We start from the raw sequence: 20859 nt of genomic DNA, 5'->3' as shown, positions 1-20859 counted from the left end.
GCAGATTACACAGGAAAGCATATTAGTCCTAGGATTTTCCGCAGTTTCATAGACCGTAGCTCTATATGGTTTAGAAAATGATGTTCTTCCTATCTTCTTTCTCAGGAGATATTAAGAAAGATCTAGGAAAATGCTGTTGATATCAGCTGATGTCCCAAGAAGGTATTCTTTGCAATGTAAAGGACAGAATTTTAAGGAAGTATTGCATTTTTATTTTCTCAGATAGAAAAATGCACCAAGTGTTCAGATGATCAATATCCAAATGAGAACCAAGTTCAACGTATCCTCAAAGTAATAACCTTCTCGTCATATGAAGAATATTTGGGCTTCATCCTCATCTCTTTTACCCTACTCTTATTCCTAACCACAGACCTTGTTTTAATCATATTCATTAAATACAGAGAAACTCCCATTGCCAAAGCCATCAACCATGACCTCTCTTACATCCTTTTGGTCTCCCTTCTGCTTGCTTCTTGACTCCTCTTTTCTTTATTGGTCAACCAAGGAAAACCACCTGCCTTCTCCGACAAATGGTTTTCAGCATCACCTTCTCAGTTGCTATTTCTTCTCTTTTGGCCAAAACAATGATGGTTGTGCTTGCTTTCCTGGCCAGAAAACCAGGAAATCAACTGAAAAGGTGGTTGAAGAAGACCTGGGCCAACTCCATCATCCTTTCTTCTGCTGCTATCCAAATTATCATCTGCTCCATCTGGTCTGGAACTGCTTAACCATTCCCCCACTCTGACCTCCATTCCCAGCCTGGAGTGATCATCCTGCAATGCAACGAAAGCTCTGCTCACATGTTCTACATCACCCTCAGCTATCTGGGCTTTCTCTCCGCCTTCTGCTTCACAGTGGCTTTCTTGGCCCAGAATCTGCCTGGTGCCTTCAATGAAGCCAAGCTGATCACCTTCAGCATGCTGGTCTTTTGAAGCTTCCGGGTGACTTTTGTGCCCACCTACCTCAGCACCAAGGGAAAATACATGGTGGCTGTTCAGGTATTCTCTATCTTGTCCTCCAGTGCTGATCTGCTGGGCTGCATTTTCATCCCCAAGTGCCACATTATCATTCTGAGGCCAGACCTGAATACAAAGGAGCACCTTAGAAGAAGAAGAAATGTAGAAATATGAAACAGAGGAATTTTGATTCTCAAAATTTTCCTAGTCCAGATCTTGAATATGTGCTGCTCACTCCAAATTCTCCTCTCTTTTTTCATCCTAATTACTGGGCCAATATCTCCAAGGCATAATCTGTAGGGTAGACTTAATTTAAAAAGCAGAGGCATGGAAACATTGGGGGGAGGAATACCTTGTTATATTGAAGAACTTGATTTTAGGTACTATCAAATTTGTCTTGGAGTTCAAAATAGAAAATACTAATAAAATCCATGACATTAGTAAGAAATGCTTATAAGGAAAAAAACTTCATGTTATAAAGGAGAAGCCTGCATTAATAAAGTAAAGAAGCTTGGAATCTTTATGAATTCTGAATGAATTAAAATTCATATCTTGAATTTCAGGGTGAAGGATTTGACTTGAGCCAAGCTCAATAACACTAAATTAATGAGGGGAAAGCTCAAGATGAATGATATGACAATGTTAAGAAGAATAACATTTAAAAAGATGACATTACAGAGAAATTTCTAATAAGGCGAACAGAGAGAAGAGAGAAGAAGATAATGGATTATATTAGAAGTTTAATGAAATTCTGGGAAAAAAAATGGGAAATAAATATTTGATGGAAAGAAAAATGTTCTACTACAGAAAATTACATAACCCCATTGTCAAGAATGCTAAATCTCTGAAGAAAATAATGATCTTCATAGATGCATTTACATTTGAAAAAATAGGAAAGAAGGACACCAAAGGGTTATACAGAGGAAATACTCGCCGTGGTTGCAACTACTGAATAACCAACCAATCTTTGTCATCCTTCACTTTCCTCTTGGATTGATGAATATGCAGCCTTTAAGGCCCTGGACACAGTCTAGATGGAGCGATAAGTGATGTAGCTGTTGAGAGACAGGATCCCTTCAATCTTCCCTTGGGGCAGAGCTTCTAGGTCTACTTTCTCAAGGAATCTTGTCCAGCTTTTCACGGACAAGCTATGGTTGCAACAGGGACAATGGAAGCATTTTCTACATAAAGTATACGGTAGAATAGTAACTAGATAAAAAATCACCCTATTTGGCATTTCTGTCAGTCTAGATCAAAAAGGAAAGAAAGCCATAGATGGACGGAAGAAATCTATGATATATTCTGTAAATGCAAAATAAAATCACACAAGGTTGAAGTGATCTTTCCAATTGTGGCTTTTGTGTGCAGGTAGGTTTCAATTATCTTCTGTGTAATGATTATTCCCATTATGAGGAAATCAATTTCCACAGAGTAAACAAAGACAATGATTTGTGTCCACTGGTGGAATAGAAGATATTGAAGTTTTGTTGCATATTGCTACAAAAGTGGTGCCTTTTCCTTTCTTGTTTAGTTGAATTTATTTGTCTTGAGGCAGGAAGGCCCTGCAGCTGGCTACTTGGCAATCAGGAACAATGTCTTCCATGATAATTCTTTTGACTCTTTTAGACATGTGAAGGTTCAGCAAAGGAAGTTGCTAAATGTTGCAGAACCTGCTTCAACTTCACCCTGTCCCAAAATGAATTTCAGACAACTCAGGTTCTTCGTGCCAGAATTCAGTCATGTCTTCAGACCTGTATTTTATAAATTTCCCTTCCTGAATGATTGATTTTGGAGATTTCTGTGTCAGGTTTAGCTGAAATCTCAATGGATGGGCTACCCACCTTCACAATGATGGAAGTTCATTTATTTATTTTTCCTATGATTCTATGTTCCACATTGAAGTAATTTGTCTCGGTAGGGAAAAAAAACCAGAAGAAGGTTTCTCTCACTGAAGAAGTTGAATACAGAGCGTGAACTGAGTGAAGCACAAATACTGGCCCAAAGTATTTTAAATATGGATATTTCAGATTCTTTTCAGTTAAATTCTTAGCCTTGTAAGTAGCAAAACCTATCTGGTTTACTTAGTCACCTTTTGCCAAATCTCAAAGATCCTGAATAGATTTTGGCACTGAGGGAAAGCCTTGAGGTAAAACCAACACAGAGAGAAGTCTTGGATAAACCACCTCAGTACTCAGAAGAAGCTTTATTCCAAATAGAGCTTCAGCTATGAATAAAGTGGTAGATGAAACAACCAAGTAATTGAAAACCTTTACCTTAGAAGTTGTGGGTGCTCCATCACTGGAGGCTTTCAAAAAAAGACTGGACAACCATTTATTTGAAATGCGGTAGGATCTCCTACTGGAACAGGGTTTTGGACTAGAAGACCTTCAAGATCCCTTCCAACCAGGCGTGAAATTCAGCAGGTTCTCACAGGTTCTGGAGAACCAATAGTAGAAATTTTGAGTACATTAGACAACCAGCAAATACCACCTCTGTCTGGCCGCAGAGTGGGGTGCGAATGGAGATTTTGCAGTATCTTTCCCCTTCCACACCCACCAAGCCACGCCCACAGGACCAATAGTAAAAAAAATGAATTTCACCACTGCTTCCAACCATATTATTCTATAATCTACATTTTATCTTTCTTTTCTACCTTCCACTTAGAGTTATTTATTGAAGGGAGGGAGGGAAAATCAGATAACGGACCACCAATTTTTTTTCCTCTCCTGTTTGAGCTTCAGCTCCCACCATTTCCCCTGCATTAGGGTGATGCAAACAATCTTGGTCTATAGGTAGCTTCCAGAAAAGGTGGGCTCACCCTGCCACTCCCTAGCTAAGTCTGGATAGTAAAGACTTAAACATGACCTTCTGCCATTTTCCATTATAGAATATTTTCCCATTCATATAGCAGACTTCTGAAACCTTCCCATTTAGAGGCCAGCAGATCATGTCATTTATTTGGATAAGAAACCAATGTAGTTTCTTCCCTCTTTCCTGGATCAAGTGATTCCTTTTGGGGCATGTCCAGAAAGGGTGTTTGAGAGATTGATGACTCAACACTAAAATCATGGAATCCAGAAGTCTTCCAAAGATCATGATGTCACCAAACAAGTGCAGAAATAACTGGGGAAGGTAATCCAGAGTGTTGCCAGTGGAGGGGGGGTATCATCTGCATGTTCTTAACAATCAACTCTATTACCCTCATCAACTTTCAAGAGTTAGTCATAGAGAGGAGAGAGCAGTGTTGAAAGAGATTTAGATCTCAATATTTATCTCAGTTTAGACCATGGATATCAAACTCACCCTGTCACATTGCCATCATGTAATGTTTCACAACAATTTTATCATTTGTGGAGCTGAGGTGGATGTGGTCTGCGTGTGATGCATCTGGCCCGTGGGCTGCCAGTTTGACACCCCTGTGTTCAACAATGGATTCCCCACTGTTTGGTGAATCTTGTTTTCCCTGGCTGAAAACAAGTTTAATTATTCATTCATTTATTTTACCATTTGGAATATAATTTCAGTAGTCTTACAATATTATTATTTTTTATTTCATAGACAGAGATCACATTCACACAGACTAAGAAATCCATATTCATCCCACCTATTATGATTATGATTATTAATTTGTTTATTTTACTGATCGATTATTATGTTGGAATTTAATTTCATTAGTTTTGCACTCTTTGTAAGTTTCTTTCTTGATTTTAAATCATTGTATTTCTCAAATTGATGCAAAGGAAGTGTATAAGCAAATAAGAACTGCAATGAAAAAATAAATATCATGAATCTAAGAAACAATGTTAATGTTATTTCCGAACTCTTATCATCAGATGTTCCTTAGTGTTCAGGTCTGGCCTCAGGATGATAATGTAGCACTTGGGGATGAAGATGCAGCCCAGCAGTCCAGCACTGGAGGCCAAGATGGAGAAGATCTGAACAGCTACCATGTATTTCCCTTTGGTGCTCAGGTAGGTGGGCAGGAAGGAGACCCAGACGCTGCAGAAGACCAGCATGCTGAAGGTGATCAACTTGGCTTCATTGAAGGCCCCAGAGAGGTTCCTAGCCAGGAAAGCTACAATAAAGCAAATGGCAGCTAGGAAACACATATAGCCAAGGACGACATAAAACATGACGACAGAGCCTTCATTGCATTGAAGGATGATCTTTCCAGGCTGTGAGTAGAGGTCAGAGTCAGGGAATGGGGGTGAAACTGCTAGCCAAATGCAGCAGATGATAATTTGGACAGCAGAACAAGAAAGGATGATGAAGTTGGCCAAGCTCTTCCCCAACCATCTTCTCACTTTGTTCCCTGGTTTTGTGGCCAGGAAAGCCAACACCACTGTGATTGTTTTGGACAACACAGAAGATACAGCTACTGAGAAGACAACGCTGAACACCGTTTGTCGGAGAAGACAGGTGACTTTCCTTGGTTGACCAATGAAGAAAAAAGAGGACAAAAAGCAAAGCAGAAGGGAGACCAGGATGATGAAGGAGAGGTCCCGGTTGTTGGCTTTGACAATGGGAGTTTCTAGGTATTCAATGAATATGATTAAAATGAATCCTGTAGTTAAGAACAAGAGTAGGGCAAAAGAGACCAGGATGATACCCAGATGTTCTTCATAGGACAGGAAGGTTATCCTTTTCGGGATACATTGAACCCTGTTCTCTGTTGGATATTGATCATCTGGGCATTTGATGCACTTTTCTGTATCTGAGAAAAAAGAAAATAATATTTCTTTTATATTGTCTCCCTCTGCATTTCAATAAATACTTTCTTTGGATGACAGAAGAGACAAGAAAGTGCCATACTAAATGGTCAATAGGGTCCTGCATACATATATAAAACATTTGTCTGACTGATTATCTTATACCTCTCTTAGGGCAGCTAAAAGTCCAGCAAAAAGACCACCCAATATATATAACTGTACCAACAACAAGCAGAAAAAATAAACCCAAAATACAATTTGTATGGGTTTGCATTAGGATTGCACAACAATCCTTCACTAATGCAACCAGCATATTCTTATCCTACACTAACCTCACCTTATCCCAAAGGTGAAGAGAAGAACCAGGTCTCCTGAATTTTAGAGGAGTCTGGGCCCTTTGGAATTCAAGGAGGTACTTGATTAATACTGCAGGAAATGCAACAGAAAAGTTAGGCTTCCAAGAACATGTCTTCATAAAACAAGGTAGCCTTATTTTATGAAAGGATTTGGAACATGCCTACCGTATTTGTTCTAGTGGGACAAGCAGATAACCTCAGGGACAGGAAATCTGACTGAGATCTTGATTCTGTGCAAAATGCAGCTTTAAAGTGATTTGAATTGTACTTGGAAAAAACACTATGAGCCTGTGCAGCTCACATAATAGGGTTGAATATAGGGAAAACCAATAACATTCCAGACATTGCAGTCTGGATCATTTGTATGTTCTAAATACGTGATGGCAAACCTATGGCACGCTTGCCACAGGTGGTACACAGAGCCATTTGTCAGGTCACGAGAGGCGTTGCCCTGTCAACTGTCCAACATGCATGCGTGCACTAGACAGCTGACTTCAGCCTTCTTTTGAGGCCATTTTTCGGCCTCCGGAGGCTTCCTTGAACACGAAAATCTGGCCCTATGGGTAAACCAGAAGTTCGGGAACAGACTTCCGGTTTGCTCATAGGACCATTTTGGTGCCCCCTCCCCCTGGAGCATTCAGACACCTCCAGGAATCTTCCTTGAATGATCCGGAGGGCTAAAACGGGCCCTAACGAACAACACAGAAGTCAGTTCCTGAACTTCTGGTTTGCCCATAGAATAGGTTTTTTGTGCTTCGGAGGCTTCAGGAAAGCACCAGGGGGAGCTGTTTTCACTCTCCCCAGGCTCTTATAAAGCCTTTGGAGCCTGGGGAGGGCGAAATAAGAACACCAAAAATGGGGAGCAGCGCTGGTTGTGCACCCATGCGTGTTGGGGTCATGCACATAGCATTATGGGTGTGTGGCACGCCTGAGCATGACCCCCTGCACTCTCCCCGCTTTTGGCATGCAAGCCGAAAAAGGTTCGCCATCACTGTTCTAAGTGGTCTTCAGGAGCAGACCCATATATAGCAAATCAATGTCTCCCTTTGGAACGATCTCCCCGTGGAGATTCGTATCCTCACCACCATCCAGGCCTTCCGCACAGTCCTTAAGACCTGGCTAGCCCGTCAGGCCTGGGGACAAAGATAATGAATGATGAATGAATGTTGCTTATTATTTTACTCTATGTTTTGTATGTGTTATTGTTTGTATATCCCTTCCCTTGATTTTATGTAAGCCGCCCTGAGTCCCCTCAGGGAAAAGGGCGGCCTATAAGTGTTAATAAAACCCTAAACCCTAATCCCACTCCCAAACCCCAAGTCCAAGACAAGGTCACATTGCTGTGGTTGAATCCAATATCTTGTCCTCCAGGGTTACCCACCTTCCTGAGTAGAGATGGTCCCCTCTGGGCAAAGAACACAGTCATAGCAGCAAACTGGCTCTCTTTCGCGAGCCCTCTTGACAAATCCAGGAGGACAATTTTCCACACATTTGGATTGAGGCAGAGACTAAGAAGGAAAAGAAGGCACACAAAAATGTGTTAGGACTCATCATCCATTGACAAATTTGGTCAACATGAGTATTCATTTATTTATGTATTTATTTATTCAATATATTTGGCTGCTATGCTTGTGAAAAAAGATCAAAGTCACTATATGTAGAATTGTAATGAATTGAAATGGAGATGAGGTCATGAGTACATATAGCAATAGCAATAGCAATAGCAGTAGACTTATATACCGCTTCATAGGGCTTTCAGCCCTCTCTAAGCGGTTTACAGAGAGTCAGCATATTGCCCCCAACAATCTGGGTCCTCATATCCCTTAAACAGGAATTTTTAGCTGCAGTGCATGGGACATAATTAGGAACACTGTATTGGAATGGGATATTTCTATGTCCCAGCTAAGTAACCAAGAAAAGGTTCTTTCTCTTTTCAAATGAAGTGCCCTCTTACAATCGAAAGGAAAAGTCTAAGTAGCATTTCCTTTCAAAATATATCTCATTATTGAGCCAAGGTGGAGCAGTGGTTAAATGCAGCACTGCAGGCTACTGCTAGATCAGCAGGTCAGCGGTTCAAATCTCACCGGCTCAGGGTTGACTCAGCCTTCCATCCTTCCGAGGTGGGTAAAATGAGGACCCAGATTGTTGGGGGCAATATGCTGACTCTCTGTAAACTGCTTAGAGAGGCCTGAAAGGCCTATGAAGCGGTATATAAGTCTACTGCTATTGCTATTATTTCATATATCAGGAAGGGCTTTTCTTTGATTCAGTTTTTCAGTTTTCTGGGTCAAGGCATCTCATAACAGATCAGTCTTTATGATTATGAATTCAGTGCCTTGGACTTCCTTCCTAGGAGCAGAAGGCCTATTGCCCTATCCCAGTGGGGTGAAAGTGATCCATGGATAATTCTGACCAGGTCTGGTCTATTTAAAAACATCACAGACTATCGACCTTCCCTTTCAGCAGACACTGGCCCCAAGCAGGCCTCGGTGAATCCTAATGCCAAAGCTTGTTTCTCGCTGGGTCCATTAGGACCTCCATCTAGTCGTTATTCATTTTAACTGGATTCATTCCAATCTTGAATTTGAATGTTGGTTTACATAATTCTTTTCTCCTTTGCTAAGTGTAGCCAAGAAACAAATGAATCTATCAGAACTAAAATCCACAGCAATTGAGGGACTCTCACACATTTCATGAAGATACCAGATTGCAGAGAGTATACAGAAGGGTCATGATCCATTTCTTAAAATATAGTCACTGAACATCCCATTAATCAGCCTAACGCAGTGTTTCTTATTATAGTGTAGGAAGAACATCTATGATCAGTAGTACTGATGACTCTCAAGCCACCTGAGAAATCTATAAGGCAGGGGTGTCAAACTCAAGGCCTGTGGGCCGGATGTGGCCCACGGGGTGCTTAGATCTGGCCTGCAGGGCCGCTCTAGAAACAGTGAAGGAACGGCCCACGGAACCTCTTCCAGAGAAAATGGAGCTCGTGAGAGCCGTGTGTGACCCTCTTGAGCTCTGTTTTTGCTTGTAGAGGGTTGCAGGAGGCCATTGCAGCTGAAAATGGAGATCAGAAGCCCTTTTTTCACTGGCAGATTGTTCAAGCCACTGCAGACGCCCCTGACGCAAGTGATGTCAAGCTGATCATGCCCACCCTGGCCTCCTGAGGTCAAACACAACCCTGATGCGGACCTCAATGAAATCAACTTTGACACTCCTGCTATGAGGGTTCTGCACTTCACACTTAATTCTCAGTGAAAGTCATCCACATTAGTAACTAGGCCTACTCAACACAACATGGGTCCTAAGGGTTTGGAAAATAGAGAAAAGACACCAGCATTTCACCAACCTTGTTAAGCAACTTAAACAGTAAAAGAGCATCTTTACTGATATTCAATCTCTGTCTTTCAAAACTCCCCAGTTTTATTGGGATGGTGTCCTCCTTGGGGAGAATTATCCAGCTTAAGATGTCCAGATCTGATACTATGTCTCCATTCTGGTCCAAGTACAGTTTGTCTTGAGAAAGATTGAAATACGCATTCTTCTTCAGAAAGGGATGGAACTGAAATGGAAGCATCTCAGAATTCTAAAAGTAGAAATCTTAGTTTTTTACCCCAGAAGCTGTTTTTCCACATGAATGTTTCTTATACAGGTTTTTAACTTGCAAATATGCTGAAGAAGGACACCATATCTTACTACAATCTTTGAAAGGCAAAATTTCTCAAATATATTTTCACCAAATAAATAATTAACAAAACCTGTTAACTATAGAAAATGTTCTCTATTAGGAATATAATCTAACGGTTGGGTTGGCAATATATAAATCATGTAACAATGCTATACCTTTTTCTTTAAATCATACTGTAAAATGTGATTGGTTGCTGTTTTCCTCAATCGGACATAAGAGGGAGCCAGAATGACTGTTAGATCTCTGTTTGTTAGATGCTGGGCTGATCTGATCTGAGTGTTTTGGAAGCTGGCTGTTAGAAAGTGTCGTGAGCTATTGTATGTTTTGCAACTGCTAGCACACTTTGAGTACCAGGCTGTTTGTATGATTATGGACTATGTTATTTGGATTATCCCTTAACTGAAAGATATAGATTCTGGGAATGCTGGTGATATAACTTGATTTCTTCAAAGTGTTAATAAATTATTTTCTGATGTGATGACCTTTCTAAGTGCAGGTTTGATGCTATGATAGTTCAGTGGTTAAAAACTTCATTAAATTCTTTGATAATTTATTTGTCTACATTTTCATTAAAAGAGGTAGGTCGGATTAATAAATCATGATTTTCATGAGTAACAAGCTTGTACTCAATCCGGATAAGACCGAGTGGCTGGTGTGTTTCCCTCCTACTAATTGGCCAGGTTTTCCATCTCTCAGACTGGAGGGTCAAACAGTACGCCCCTCAGACAGGGTTTGCAATTTGGGAGTCCTCCTGGACCCACAGCTGACTTTCAAACACCACCTGTCGGCTGTGACCAGGGGGGCATTTGCCCAGGTTCGCTTGTTGCACCAGTTGCATCCCTACCTGAACCGGGAGGCCCTCACAACAGTCACTCGTGCCCTTGTGACCTCTAGACTGGACTACTGCAACGTGCTCTACATGGGGCAGCCCTTGAAGAGCATTCGGAGACTTCAGCTTGTCCAGAATGCAGCTGCGCAAGTGATCGTGGGTGCACCTCGGTTCACCCACGTAACACCTATCCTCCGCGAGCTGCACTGGCTACCTATTGGTCTTCGGATATGCTTCAAGGTGCTAGTCGTCACTTATAAAGCCCTTCATGGTATTGGACCTGGGTACTTGAGAGAGCACCTGCTGCCAATTACCTCCAATAGACCGATCAGATCCCACAGATTAGGCCTCCTCCGAATTCCATCTGCCGGCCAATGCCGACTGGCGACTACCCGGAGGAGAACCTTCTCTGTGGCTGCTCTGACCCTCTGGAACGAACTCCCCTCCCCGTGGAGATTCAAACCCTCACCACTCTCCAGGCCTTCCGCAAAGCCCTTAAAACCTGGCTATTCCGACAGGCCTGGGGCTAAAGAGCTTCTGCCCCCCTACTTGAATGGTATGGTTTTTGTGTGTTTTAAATTGTGTACTGTTATGTTTGTCTTTTTATCCCCTGTCTGTATCCCTTTCCCTGACTGAATTGTGAGCCGCCCTGAGTCCCCTTCGGGGAAAATGGTGGCATATAAATGAAATAAATCCAATCCAATCCAATCCAATTTTGTTATGCAAGAGTTGCATGGAGTCTTAGACAAAGGAATTTAGACTTTGTTTAAAAATCACAAGCTTCCAAACTATTTATAGTTTTCTTTACAAAGAGATACATAAGTAAAATCCAGTGGAAAAAATATCTCATTTCCAGTTTATATTGGAGCTGACAATAAAAAAGAATCTGGGAAGATCTTTTCCAGCTGAAACTATCTCTGAGTTGGAGAAAGGAGATAAAAACTCTCTTCCGGTCACTGAAAATTTGAGCCCTGGTGGAGCAGCAGTTAGAATGCAGTGTTTCAGGAAAACTATGCCCACAGCCTGGAGTTCAATCCTGACCCAGCTCAAGGTTGGGTTCAGCCTTCCATCCTTCAGAGCTATAAAATGGTTGGGGTCAGTATGCAAATAATGCTGATATTGTAAACCACCCCGAGAATGCTGTAAAGCAGTAATATATTAGTATAGTGTAGTGTAGTGTAGTGTAGTGTAGTGTAGTGTAGTGTAGTGTAGTGTAGTGTAGTGTAGTGTAGTGTAGTATAGTAGTATAGTATAGTATAGTATAGTATAGTATAGTATAGTATAGTATAGTATAGTATAGTATAGTATAGTATAGTATAGTATAGTATAGTAATAATATCAGTCTAGATGCTATAGCTATTGCTAAACATTTAGCACAAAGGATCTAGAGATGTTCCCTGTTATTCTGGAGGGTAGCACATGGGGAAAATTAATCAATCACAAGAGAGGAGATTCTGGCTAAATGAGAGGAAAAGCATCCTAATAGGAGGAACAGTTTTAGAGCTGAGTAAGGAAATCAAAGAAGTTCAGTCTCCCTTTATTGGTTGCCTTAATGCAAAGACAGAGAAGACATCAGACAGAGATGCTTTAGATGGGATTCCTGCAGAGAAGAATAATACAATAGCAGAGTTGGAAGGGACCTTGGAGATCTTCTAGTCCAACCCCCTGCCTAGGAAGGAAACCCTATACCATTTCAGATAAATGGCTGTCCAACATCTTCTTAAAGACTTCCAATGTTGAGGCATTCACAACTTCTTGAGGCAAGTTGTCCCACTGATTAATTGTTCTAACTGTCAGGAAATTTCTTCTCAGTTCTACTTTGCTTCTCTCCCTGATTAATTTCCACCCATTGCTTCTTTTCTACCCTCAAGTGCCTTGGAAACTAGTTTGACTCCCTCTTCTTTGTGGCAACCCCTGAGATATTGGAAGACTGCTATCATGTCTTCCCTAGTCCTTCTTTCTCTTTAACTAGACATACCCAGTTCCTTCAACCGTTCTTCCTATGTTTTAGTCTCCAGTCCCCTAAGAAGAGACGAGATAGATGGTCTCAGTGATGTATGAATTTCAAATTCTATTCTATTAATCTCAAATCAATACATACTGTACATGACTTTATTTAAAGATGCACACAAGCCTTTTATATTTAGTAGGATTTTTTTTATGTCAGAACACATCTATCAAATATGTCCATTGTTTGAAACATTATCTCTTGAGTGATTAGATTGACCAATCCTATTGGCATTTTGTAGCTCAAAGAGTTTGAGAAGGTTCCCCTCCTCCTGCTTTGGATTCCTTCTCATGGAATCTTTGTTGGGAGCTCATACCTGCCATGGCTGGAGTTTTGGAGCCACCAATATCTTTTTGCCCTCCTTGCTTCTCTTTCTATATTTGGAGGAATAGGCAGCATTCAAGATATGAGCCAGAGTCTGAATGACAGTGTAAGGAAACCTGTCATTTAGGATATGTGTCTTGCTCCTTTCTCCATGGATCCTCACTGGAGCTTTCTGCATGCATCTTCTCCGCTCTTTGACAGAAAAGACATTCTTTGAAAAGGAACAGTGAAAATATTCATTTGGAAATTGGTGCTCTAGAAAGATAATGGGTTCATAGGCAACATCTTTTAGGTTTTTTTTCTGCTGAAGGCTGAAGTACCAAATACTATGGTTGTGTTTGTAAACCTTATTCCTTGTCACTATCATTGCCGCCACGACTGCAGTGACCCAGACTTTCCCTTCAATGGGTCCTGGAATACCTTCAACTGTTAAATAGAAAGGAATAATTTGGGTTAGTTGGGATTGGCGTTCCATGAAGTTAACAAAGACATTGACTTGTCTCCACTTAGTGAGGCCATCCCTGAGTTCTGCTATAATTGAAGGTTTTGAGAACTTTGTTGCTATGACAACACAAATTCCATTCCTGACAAGCATAGGAATAAAAGTCCTCATGAAATTCTCTCCATTTTCTGAGTCTATAGCAAAGACACCAATCAAGGTCCATCTGAAATGGAGAAGCACTTGGACAATTGCTGGATACTCGATCCCTTCTCTGGGGAGCATTGGGTGGAAAAAGGGGAACTGATTTTTATCACCCAGAGCTTCTGGAACAAACACAGAACTGATCTGAAAAAGCAAAGAAGATTGCTGTGTCATATTTGGGGTAAGATCAAATCCAAAATTTTGCGTATTAATAAATCTATCTTAATTCTTGTGAACAAATTAAAATAGTTTATTATTAAGCATTAGACCACATTAAACTAAATAATTCAAAATGCAGAATATTGAGAAGAGTGAATATAATTGAATTAAAAAAAACATCTAAAGCAATAAAGAAGAAAAACAAAGGACATAAATCATATTATTATTTACAATTTACTGCAATCAGACTCAGGTATGCAGATCTGAACTGAAATGTTTCAATTCAGCTTCAAGCTTGGCTTATAGACTTTAACGATTGGAGCTAAGGAAGATGGAGAGCTATGATTTTTTTTTGTTTAAGCAATGCATTGAGTCATGACCTTGCTCTAAGTAAGATACTTTGATTATGATTGGGCCAACATCCTGTTGCAGAGAAAACTACTCCAGATAAGGAAAATTGTTTGAAAAGTCACCTATGACTAGGATGCCATTTTCCACAGATGATAATTTTTGTCTTTGATTTATTAATATCAATGAATTATTATGAAAGTAAGAGCCAAGTCTTCTTAACAATCTACACAAACCAATTTGCAAGTAGGGTGATAATATCTTATTATTAGCATACAACAAGGAGTATGAATTAGTGATTTAGGCAAATGTACTTCATGATCCTTCATCACTCCTGGTAAGCAATCAATATTTACACTGAAGAACCATGGTTGAAGTATGCACCCATTTCTTACCCCTTGGTAAATATTGATCCTATTTGTCATGGCTCCACTGAGCCCAAATCTCACTCTCAGACAAATGCTTGTCAAAAGGGTTTTGATCTGGGCCAAAAGTCCAGGTTCCAGTTTAAGGGAAATCAATTTCCTCCATAATATTTCTGTTCACTGTGTCAGATCCTGAACTAAGATCTCTAAAGGCAGCAAACCATTGTTTCCTCTGACTGGTACATTTTTGGAGGTTAATGGTTAAGGGCAAAATATTTGTCAATAGTGGATTGACTTTGTCTAAAGCAGCCTGTACTTCTGCAAGGATGCACTTTTCATCTGCGCACTGCCAATCCTATTCAATAAGAAACATGCATTTAATTTAGCCACACTATCTATTAGACTAATGGGCTTTCATTCATAGGTTCCCCTTTATTCCATTTTTATGTATTGAAACTACCATTACCATCTTCCACCCAACTGGAATATGGCAGCTATGATTTATATTTGTGAATGAACCAGAGAATAGTTGGGATATTGATTGAATAATTCAGATGATAAAATCCTCTCTGGGGGCTCTATTGCTCACCAAGCCCTTATGATGAATTGTATGATGGACAGATTAGGGTAAAATATATGTTGGCTAATATGCTTGTAATTTTATTTAATAAAATGGTTAATTAATGCTAGTGATAGTTATGTATACTCAAGTTGTTTGTCAAATATAGTTAAGGTAATCCACTGGCATTATCTTCACAAACTTGATATTTGCTCACCATTGAAAATCTTATTATGAAAAAGGCATGGATAAAATGCAAGCTTCCCATCACTGCTGCACAGTCCTTTTAACAGAAAGCCCTTTGATAGTACCCAGTGGAACGCTTAAACTTCACAGCTGTGCTGCCAATTACAGCAAAGTAATGAGGATGGTCTCATAAGAGGAAGGGACTGCTCTGAATTTGGCCCCTTCCTCACTAAGAATCCCAAGGCCAAACCATGAGTCTTACAATGGTCACGGCAAAAAGCCATCCTTGAATTCTATACAGAAGCTATGAATGGATTAATTGCTCACTCATCACCACTACAAACCAGTGGTGGGTTGCAGGCGGTATGCCCCGGTACGGGCGTACCGGATCCTGCCCAGAGCACTGGATACCATTCTGGTATATTGCTCCGGAGGGGCCATCCGCCCACACACACTCCTTACCTGTCTTTAAACTCTTCGGCGCTTCTGTGCATGCACATGGCTTGTACAGTGCTTGGGCAATGCTTCACTGAGCAGCTGGAGCATCACGGAGGCTCGCAGAAGTTTCGCTGGATGGTAATATACATGCACGTGCCATGTGCATTCATATGGAGGATGCTGGGCCTCATTGTACCCGTACCAGTTGCAACGAGATCCAGAACCCACCACTGCTATAAACCCTCTATCAGCTAGATAACAAACAAACAAATGCACACACACACATACACACACACACACCTGTGGGACTTTGTAGGGACCTACTAATGCTGACATCTGGATGGAGAAGTCATTGTCAGATCCATCAAGGACAGCCAAAAGTTTATCCTTCCTTCCACAGCTGTAGTTGGGAACATTGGCTTCTCCGGTAGAGAGCATGTCCATCAAGGCATCTGAAGTGCCAATGGCGCTCAAATAGTTGTCACAGATGTTGTAGCCAAGTGTGAGATTTTGCAGCAGTTGAGAGTTCTTGTTTATCATTTCAATAGCAAAAACAAATCTTAGAAGTCTTTGGTAATAGTATTCAGGCCTAGCATTAAAAAAGCTATTCAAGTTATCTGTAGGAGAATGGCAAGGAGAGCTAGAAGTTTTATTTCAAAAGACCCACGTCCATCCTCCCCCCATGAATCCCATTGACCCTTATCTAGTTCCAATTTAGCACTGACCATTAATTGACTAGATTCTTGTAGATGTAGCAAAAATTATCTCTTTTGTGCTTTAAGCTCAATGGATGTTCTTTGTTACTTGCATCTGACATTATCATCATTACCATCAACAGCAACATTTTTAAAAAAAATATTTCTCTTTTTTTTAACCTACCACATTATACTTAAATGACAATATTCATTCAAAATAGAAGCAAGTCTATATTCACCGACTACCATTTAATTTTGTGAATGCTGAGAAGGTGGGCTGGGTTTAATGGTCATAAATATATCATCAAAACGTTAAAAAAAATAGACAGGTTTTGTAATGTAGGAGTAAGTAACATAAAAGGAAAGAAGACAAACTCCATATGCAGTTGTTAAAACTGCAAATGGAGGGAATGCAACTCTATCATGCTAAATGACTTACACAGGAAACTGATTTGAAGGAGTCATGTTGAAAGACAACATTACTTCTGATAATGATGTTGAAGTGGTGACTATACTAACGACATGATCTCCTGGCCTATAATAGCTCCCTAGTTTATTTTGGTTGTGGTGCTCAAAACTCCATGGGCACTTCATTCTAAGTTTCCCAGAGACTGGCTGGGAGAACAGCAGCACCAGAAGCAGAATCAGGAGTAGCATAATTCATGGAGTTGCATCAATCCTCCTCCCATTTATCAACAAGAACAGGAACAAGAAGAAGAAAAGCACTCTCAGAGGATAGAAATGCTAGTGGTTTTCCTGATTCAGACAGAGGTCAACAAAGCTCTGCCTGGAAAGAAGAGAAAAGTACGTTCAAGAGCAGAGCCCCTGCCTATCACAAATTTTGTGCAACACAGAGCATGAGACATTTGTCTTTTTCTGGTGCAAGATTTCTTCTATGTTGTCTCAGTCTGACATGTACATCAAAAGCACTCATTGAAGAAGTCTCAATGGCTGGGCTGGGGATAATTATAGGGAAAAGCAACGATTCCTCTGGGGACCCTGAAGTTTTCCCAGAGCTCCATGTGGAAAGAGGTAGCTAGAAAAAAGCATGTTAGTTAAAAATCACAGAGACTCCCCTCGGGCCAATGTTCTGTAGTCGTTGTGGTGCTTCTTGTCAGGACATGTCCAGAAAGTGGAAAGTGGAGGAAGAAAGTTCAACACTCAGGAAATTGTCTTCTGCTGTTTTTCAATGTGGTCTCTTGTCCCCAGAGACTGCTGGGGAAGGTCACTCAGAGCTTTGCGGTTTGATGCTATTCTAGGTTAGTGACACTTAACTCTAGCAGTGCCTGTCTTCTAACCACAAGGATTCAATCAGTACCCCGCCTAAAAGTATGAGTAGGGCACTTTTGTGTATTTGTTTTAAATATTGTGTGTCCGTATAGTAAACCTAAATGGGAGCTGATTGCTTTTTGACTGAAGTGAAATTTTATTTCCTGTTGATTCTAGGAATATCAATTTTGAGATGAGAGCTGACTAAGAGACAGGAAAAAGACACCCAGTCTTTACCATTAGCTAAATAGTGGTAAAGTGGATAAATAATGAAATAAATAATGGGAAAGTGGACAAATAGTGGGAAAACGATGGCAGAAGTTATGTGTTTTTACACTCCCTCTATTGCCTTTCCATATTCACATAAGACACTAAGATCTTTTATATTTTGAAGTTTCTTAGTTTTGTAGTAAACAATGGACTGTGTCGTCTGCAGCTGAAATGATGGTGATGCCCACAGTGTGGTGGATGTTGTGACCTGATTACTTGCCATAAACATCCAAAAACTAATTTTGAAGTACATGGTGGCCTTTCTTCTGGTTTTGTGGATGGCCAGGGTGTTGCTTTGGCCTTCCTGTTCCTGATGTCTTGGTTGTGCTTATCAGTCACCTAAGACACAGCTTGGGCAGAGGTGGTGCCTCCATACTTGTGCTAAATGATCTCTCATGATCTAACATAGTATCCATCTTAACCAGCTTCATGGATTATTGACTGGTGACACTGTTTTACATGTTGATGATGTCCAATTATACCATTGGACCTCACATCAGCCAAATTAGCCTTTTGAAGTTCTGCTCAATATCGAAAGGCAGTGCTGGTTTGGGAAGAGCCACCTTCTTCTGATTTTAACACACTCAAAAAGAACTTGGGAAAAATTCCTTGGGTGCAAATCTGACAACTTTGTTGACCAAAAGGTACAAGAGGGAACTAGAGGAACAGACATGCTGGACTTAATTCTTACAAAGAATTAAGCATGGTCTCATGCTATTATCCACTGCATTGTTGTAAGTGACTTCAGTGAATGGTAACAGCTCTGCCCAATTTGATTGCTGGTAATTTACATAACATCTCAAATATTGGCCAGTCATTGTGTTCATGTATTTCGCTGGCCCATTCATGTTCAGATGAAAACCAGAACTTAACTCTTGGGATGACCCAATCACTTTTATAAACTCCTGCCAGCACTTAGCCATGAATTGGACACCTCTCTGATATAATTCTGCGAGGAATCCCATGTAATTGATAGATGTGCTTAACAGTCTAGCTAATTTCTTTGCTGAACGAGGTCCAGCCCCACCTAGATTGAGTGTATGGTGCATTGCTTTTAAATTTGTTTCTCTTTTTCTCTTTTTAACTTTTTATCTTGTTTTTGTAAGCTGCCTGGAGTCCTACGGGATTGGGTGGCATATAAATTTATTAAATTACAATTACAATTACAATTCATTGCATTTCCCTCAAATCCTCCATGATCCATGGAGAGTGATGAGATTCCAAAGATGGAATAGTCACATGGATGTGACTATTATGTATTCATAAAAAGAAATGCAAGACTTTAATTGCAGTGTTTTAAAATGCTCTCAATATCATGTCTTTTAACTTTTAAAACCAAGGATTTTTTATCGTTTAAAAAACAATTTTTTTCTTCCTTCAATTCTCTAGTATTTTTCTTTTGTGCTTCAACAAATAACTTTAAATATATTTCCTGGATTTCTGGGGTCAAGGTCCAATAAAACTTATGTTCTCATCCAGATCGCACTGCATTCACTTTCTCCACTCCAATCTTGGGTATTCATGCTGCTCCGGCTTCATGGCAGCCATTTTGGCTGCCACTGCTCCTTGTCTTCAGATAGGGGGCACTTTCCAAGTCAGAGAGGGGAGATGCAGCTCTCCTCTACCTGCCAGGCAGTCCCACTGTACTTCACCACCCATTCAGGGTGGCTGTGATTCAAATTTGGAACTCCAACAGAGAGAGGTTGGAGCTGACTACAGAGCTGGCAAATCAGGCTTCTGAAGGTTCTGGAAGTATAACCGGAAGTCCTTTTGACCTCCATTTTCCATAGATGGTTAGTCCTAACACATTTTCCTTGGCACTCTTTGTTTTTCTTCTTTGTCTTTACCTCAGTCCAAATGCGTGGAAAATTGTAAACATGGATTTGTCAAGCAGGTTCGGGAAGGAGAGCCAGTTTGCTGTTACAATTGTGTTCCTTGTCCCGAGGGGACCATCTCCACTCAGGAAGGCGAGTATCTAGCTTCAATAAGAATATTCATGTTAAATGTGCATGTACAGCCATTTGGATAATTTGAAATCAGTGCAGGGTGTGAATGTATTGGGTTGCCTCAGGGAAGGGTAGTTGTGGTGCCAGGTATTTTTCTTGTGCATTTTCTTGTGTTGTTGTTTTATAGTAATATACTGTATATTGGTTTTTCCCCTGGGCTATAAGCTTCTTAGGCTGGGCAGGAAGATAAATAGTTTATATATGTATACAGGCTTTTATTTACCATTTACTATGGTTTTCTTAGTTATAGTCTTGATATGACTATAACCCAAAATACATCCCGGGGGGCCTCAGCGGGGGCGATAAGAAGCCGACTTCAGGGGCTCCCAGCGTTCTTCTGTCAGATCGTCTCAGGACGGAGAAGGCCTGGCCACCATTCTTCTCCTCTTCGCACACGCGCAGATCTTTCTTGAAATGTGAAAGTTTATGAAAAAATGTATATTGCTTTCTATTCCTCAGATACTGAAAAGTGCACCAAGTGTCCAGAAGATCAACATCCAACCAAGAACTGAGTTCAATGTATCACCAAAAGAATAACTTTTCTGTCTTATGAAGAACATCTGGGTATCATCCTGGTCTCCTTTGCCCTACTCTTGTTCTTAACTACAGCCTTGATTTTAATCATATTGCTTAAATACTTAGAAACTCTCATTGTCAAAGCCAACAACCGGGACCTCTCCTACATCCTACTGGTCTTCCTGATGCTTTGCTTCCTATTTTCCGTTTTCTTCATTGGAAAACCAAGAAAAGTCACCTGCCTTCTCCGACAAACAATGTTCAGCATTGTCTTCACAGTAGTCATATCTTCTGTTTTGGCCAAAACAGTCATGGTGGTTCTGGCCTTTCTGGCCTCAAAACCAGGAAATAGAATAAAGAGATGGTTGAGGAAGAGCTTGGCCAACTCCATCATCCTTTCTTGTTCCAGTGTACAAATTTTCATCTGTGCCACATGGTTGAGAGTTTCTCCCCCATTCCCTGACTCTGACCTCCACTCCCAGCCTGGAGAAATCATCCTGCAATGCAACGAAGGCTCTGTCATCATGTT

The 20859-nt window shown here is 40.6% G+C and overlaps 1 protein-coding gene across 1 annotated transcript; it reads right to left on the bottom strand.

Annotated features, from left to right (window-relative positions):
- Nucleotides 1-4765: 4765 nt before the first annotated feature.
- Nucleotides 4766-20643, bottom strand: LOC116502527 (vomeronasal type-2 receptor 26-like). Its single transcript, XM_032208407.1, has 3 exons — nt 20569-20643; nt 12869-12926; nt 4766-5670 (listed from the first exon to the last, which is right to left on the bottom strand). The coding sequence occupies exons 1-3, from the start codon at nt 20641-20643 to the stop codon at nt 4766-4768; spliced, it is 1038 nt and encodes a 345-aa protein (XP_032064298.1).
- Nucleotides 20644-20859: the final 216 nt, after the last annotated feature.

Source organism: Thamnophis elegans, chromosome 2, assembly GCF_009769535.1.
Source record: "Thamnophis elegans isolate rThaEle1 chromosome 2, rThaEle1.pri, whole genome shotgun sequence".
NCBI lineage: Eukaryota > Metazoa > Chordata > Lepidosauria > Squamata > Colubridae > Thamnophis > Thamnophis elegans.
Note: the sequence above shows the minus strand (reverse complement) of the source record. Positions and strands in the feature narration are given on the sequence as shown.

Excerpts from the sequence above, each read along its gene's own strand:
- LOC116502527 (XM_032208407.1), bottom strand. The coding sequence starts at position 20,643 with ATGACTGTTTTGGCCAAAACAGAAGATATGACTACTGTGAAGACAATG. Across the intron at positions 12,927-20,568 it reads TTGTTTGTCGGAGAAGGCAG|AAAGAGAAGCAAGGAGGGCA; the intron begins GTGACTTTTCTT and ends CTCCAAATATAG. Across the intron at positions 5,671-12,868 it reads CAAAACTCCAGCCATGGCAG|ATACAGAAAAGTGCATCAAA; the intron begins GTATGAGCTCCC and ends CTTTTTTCTCAG.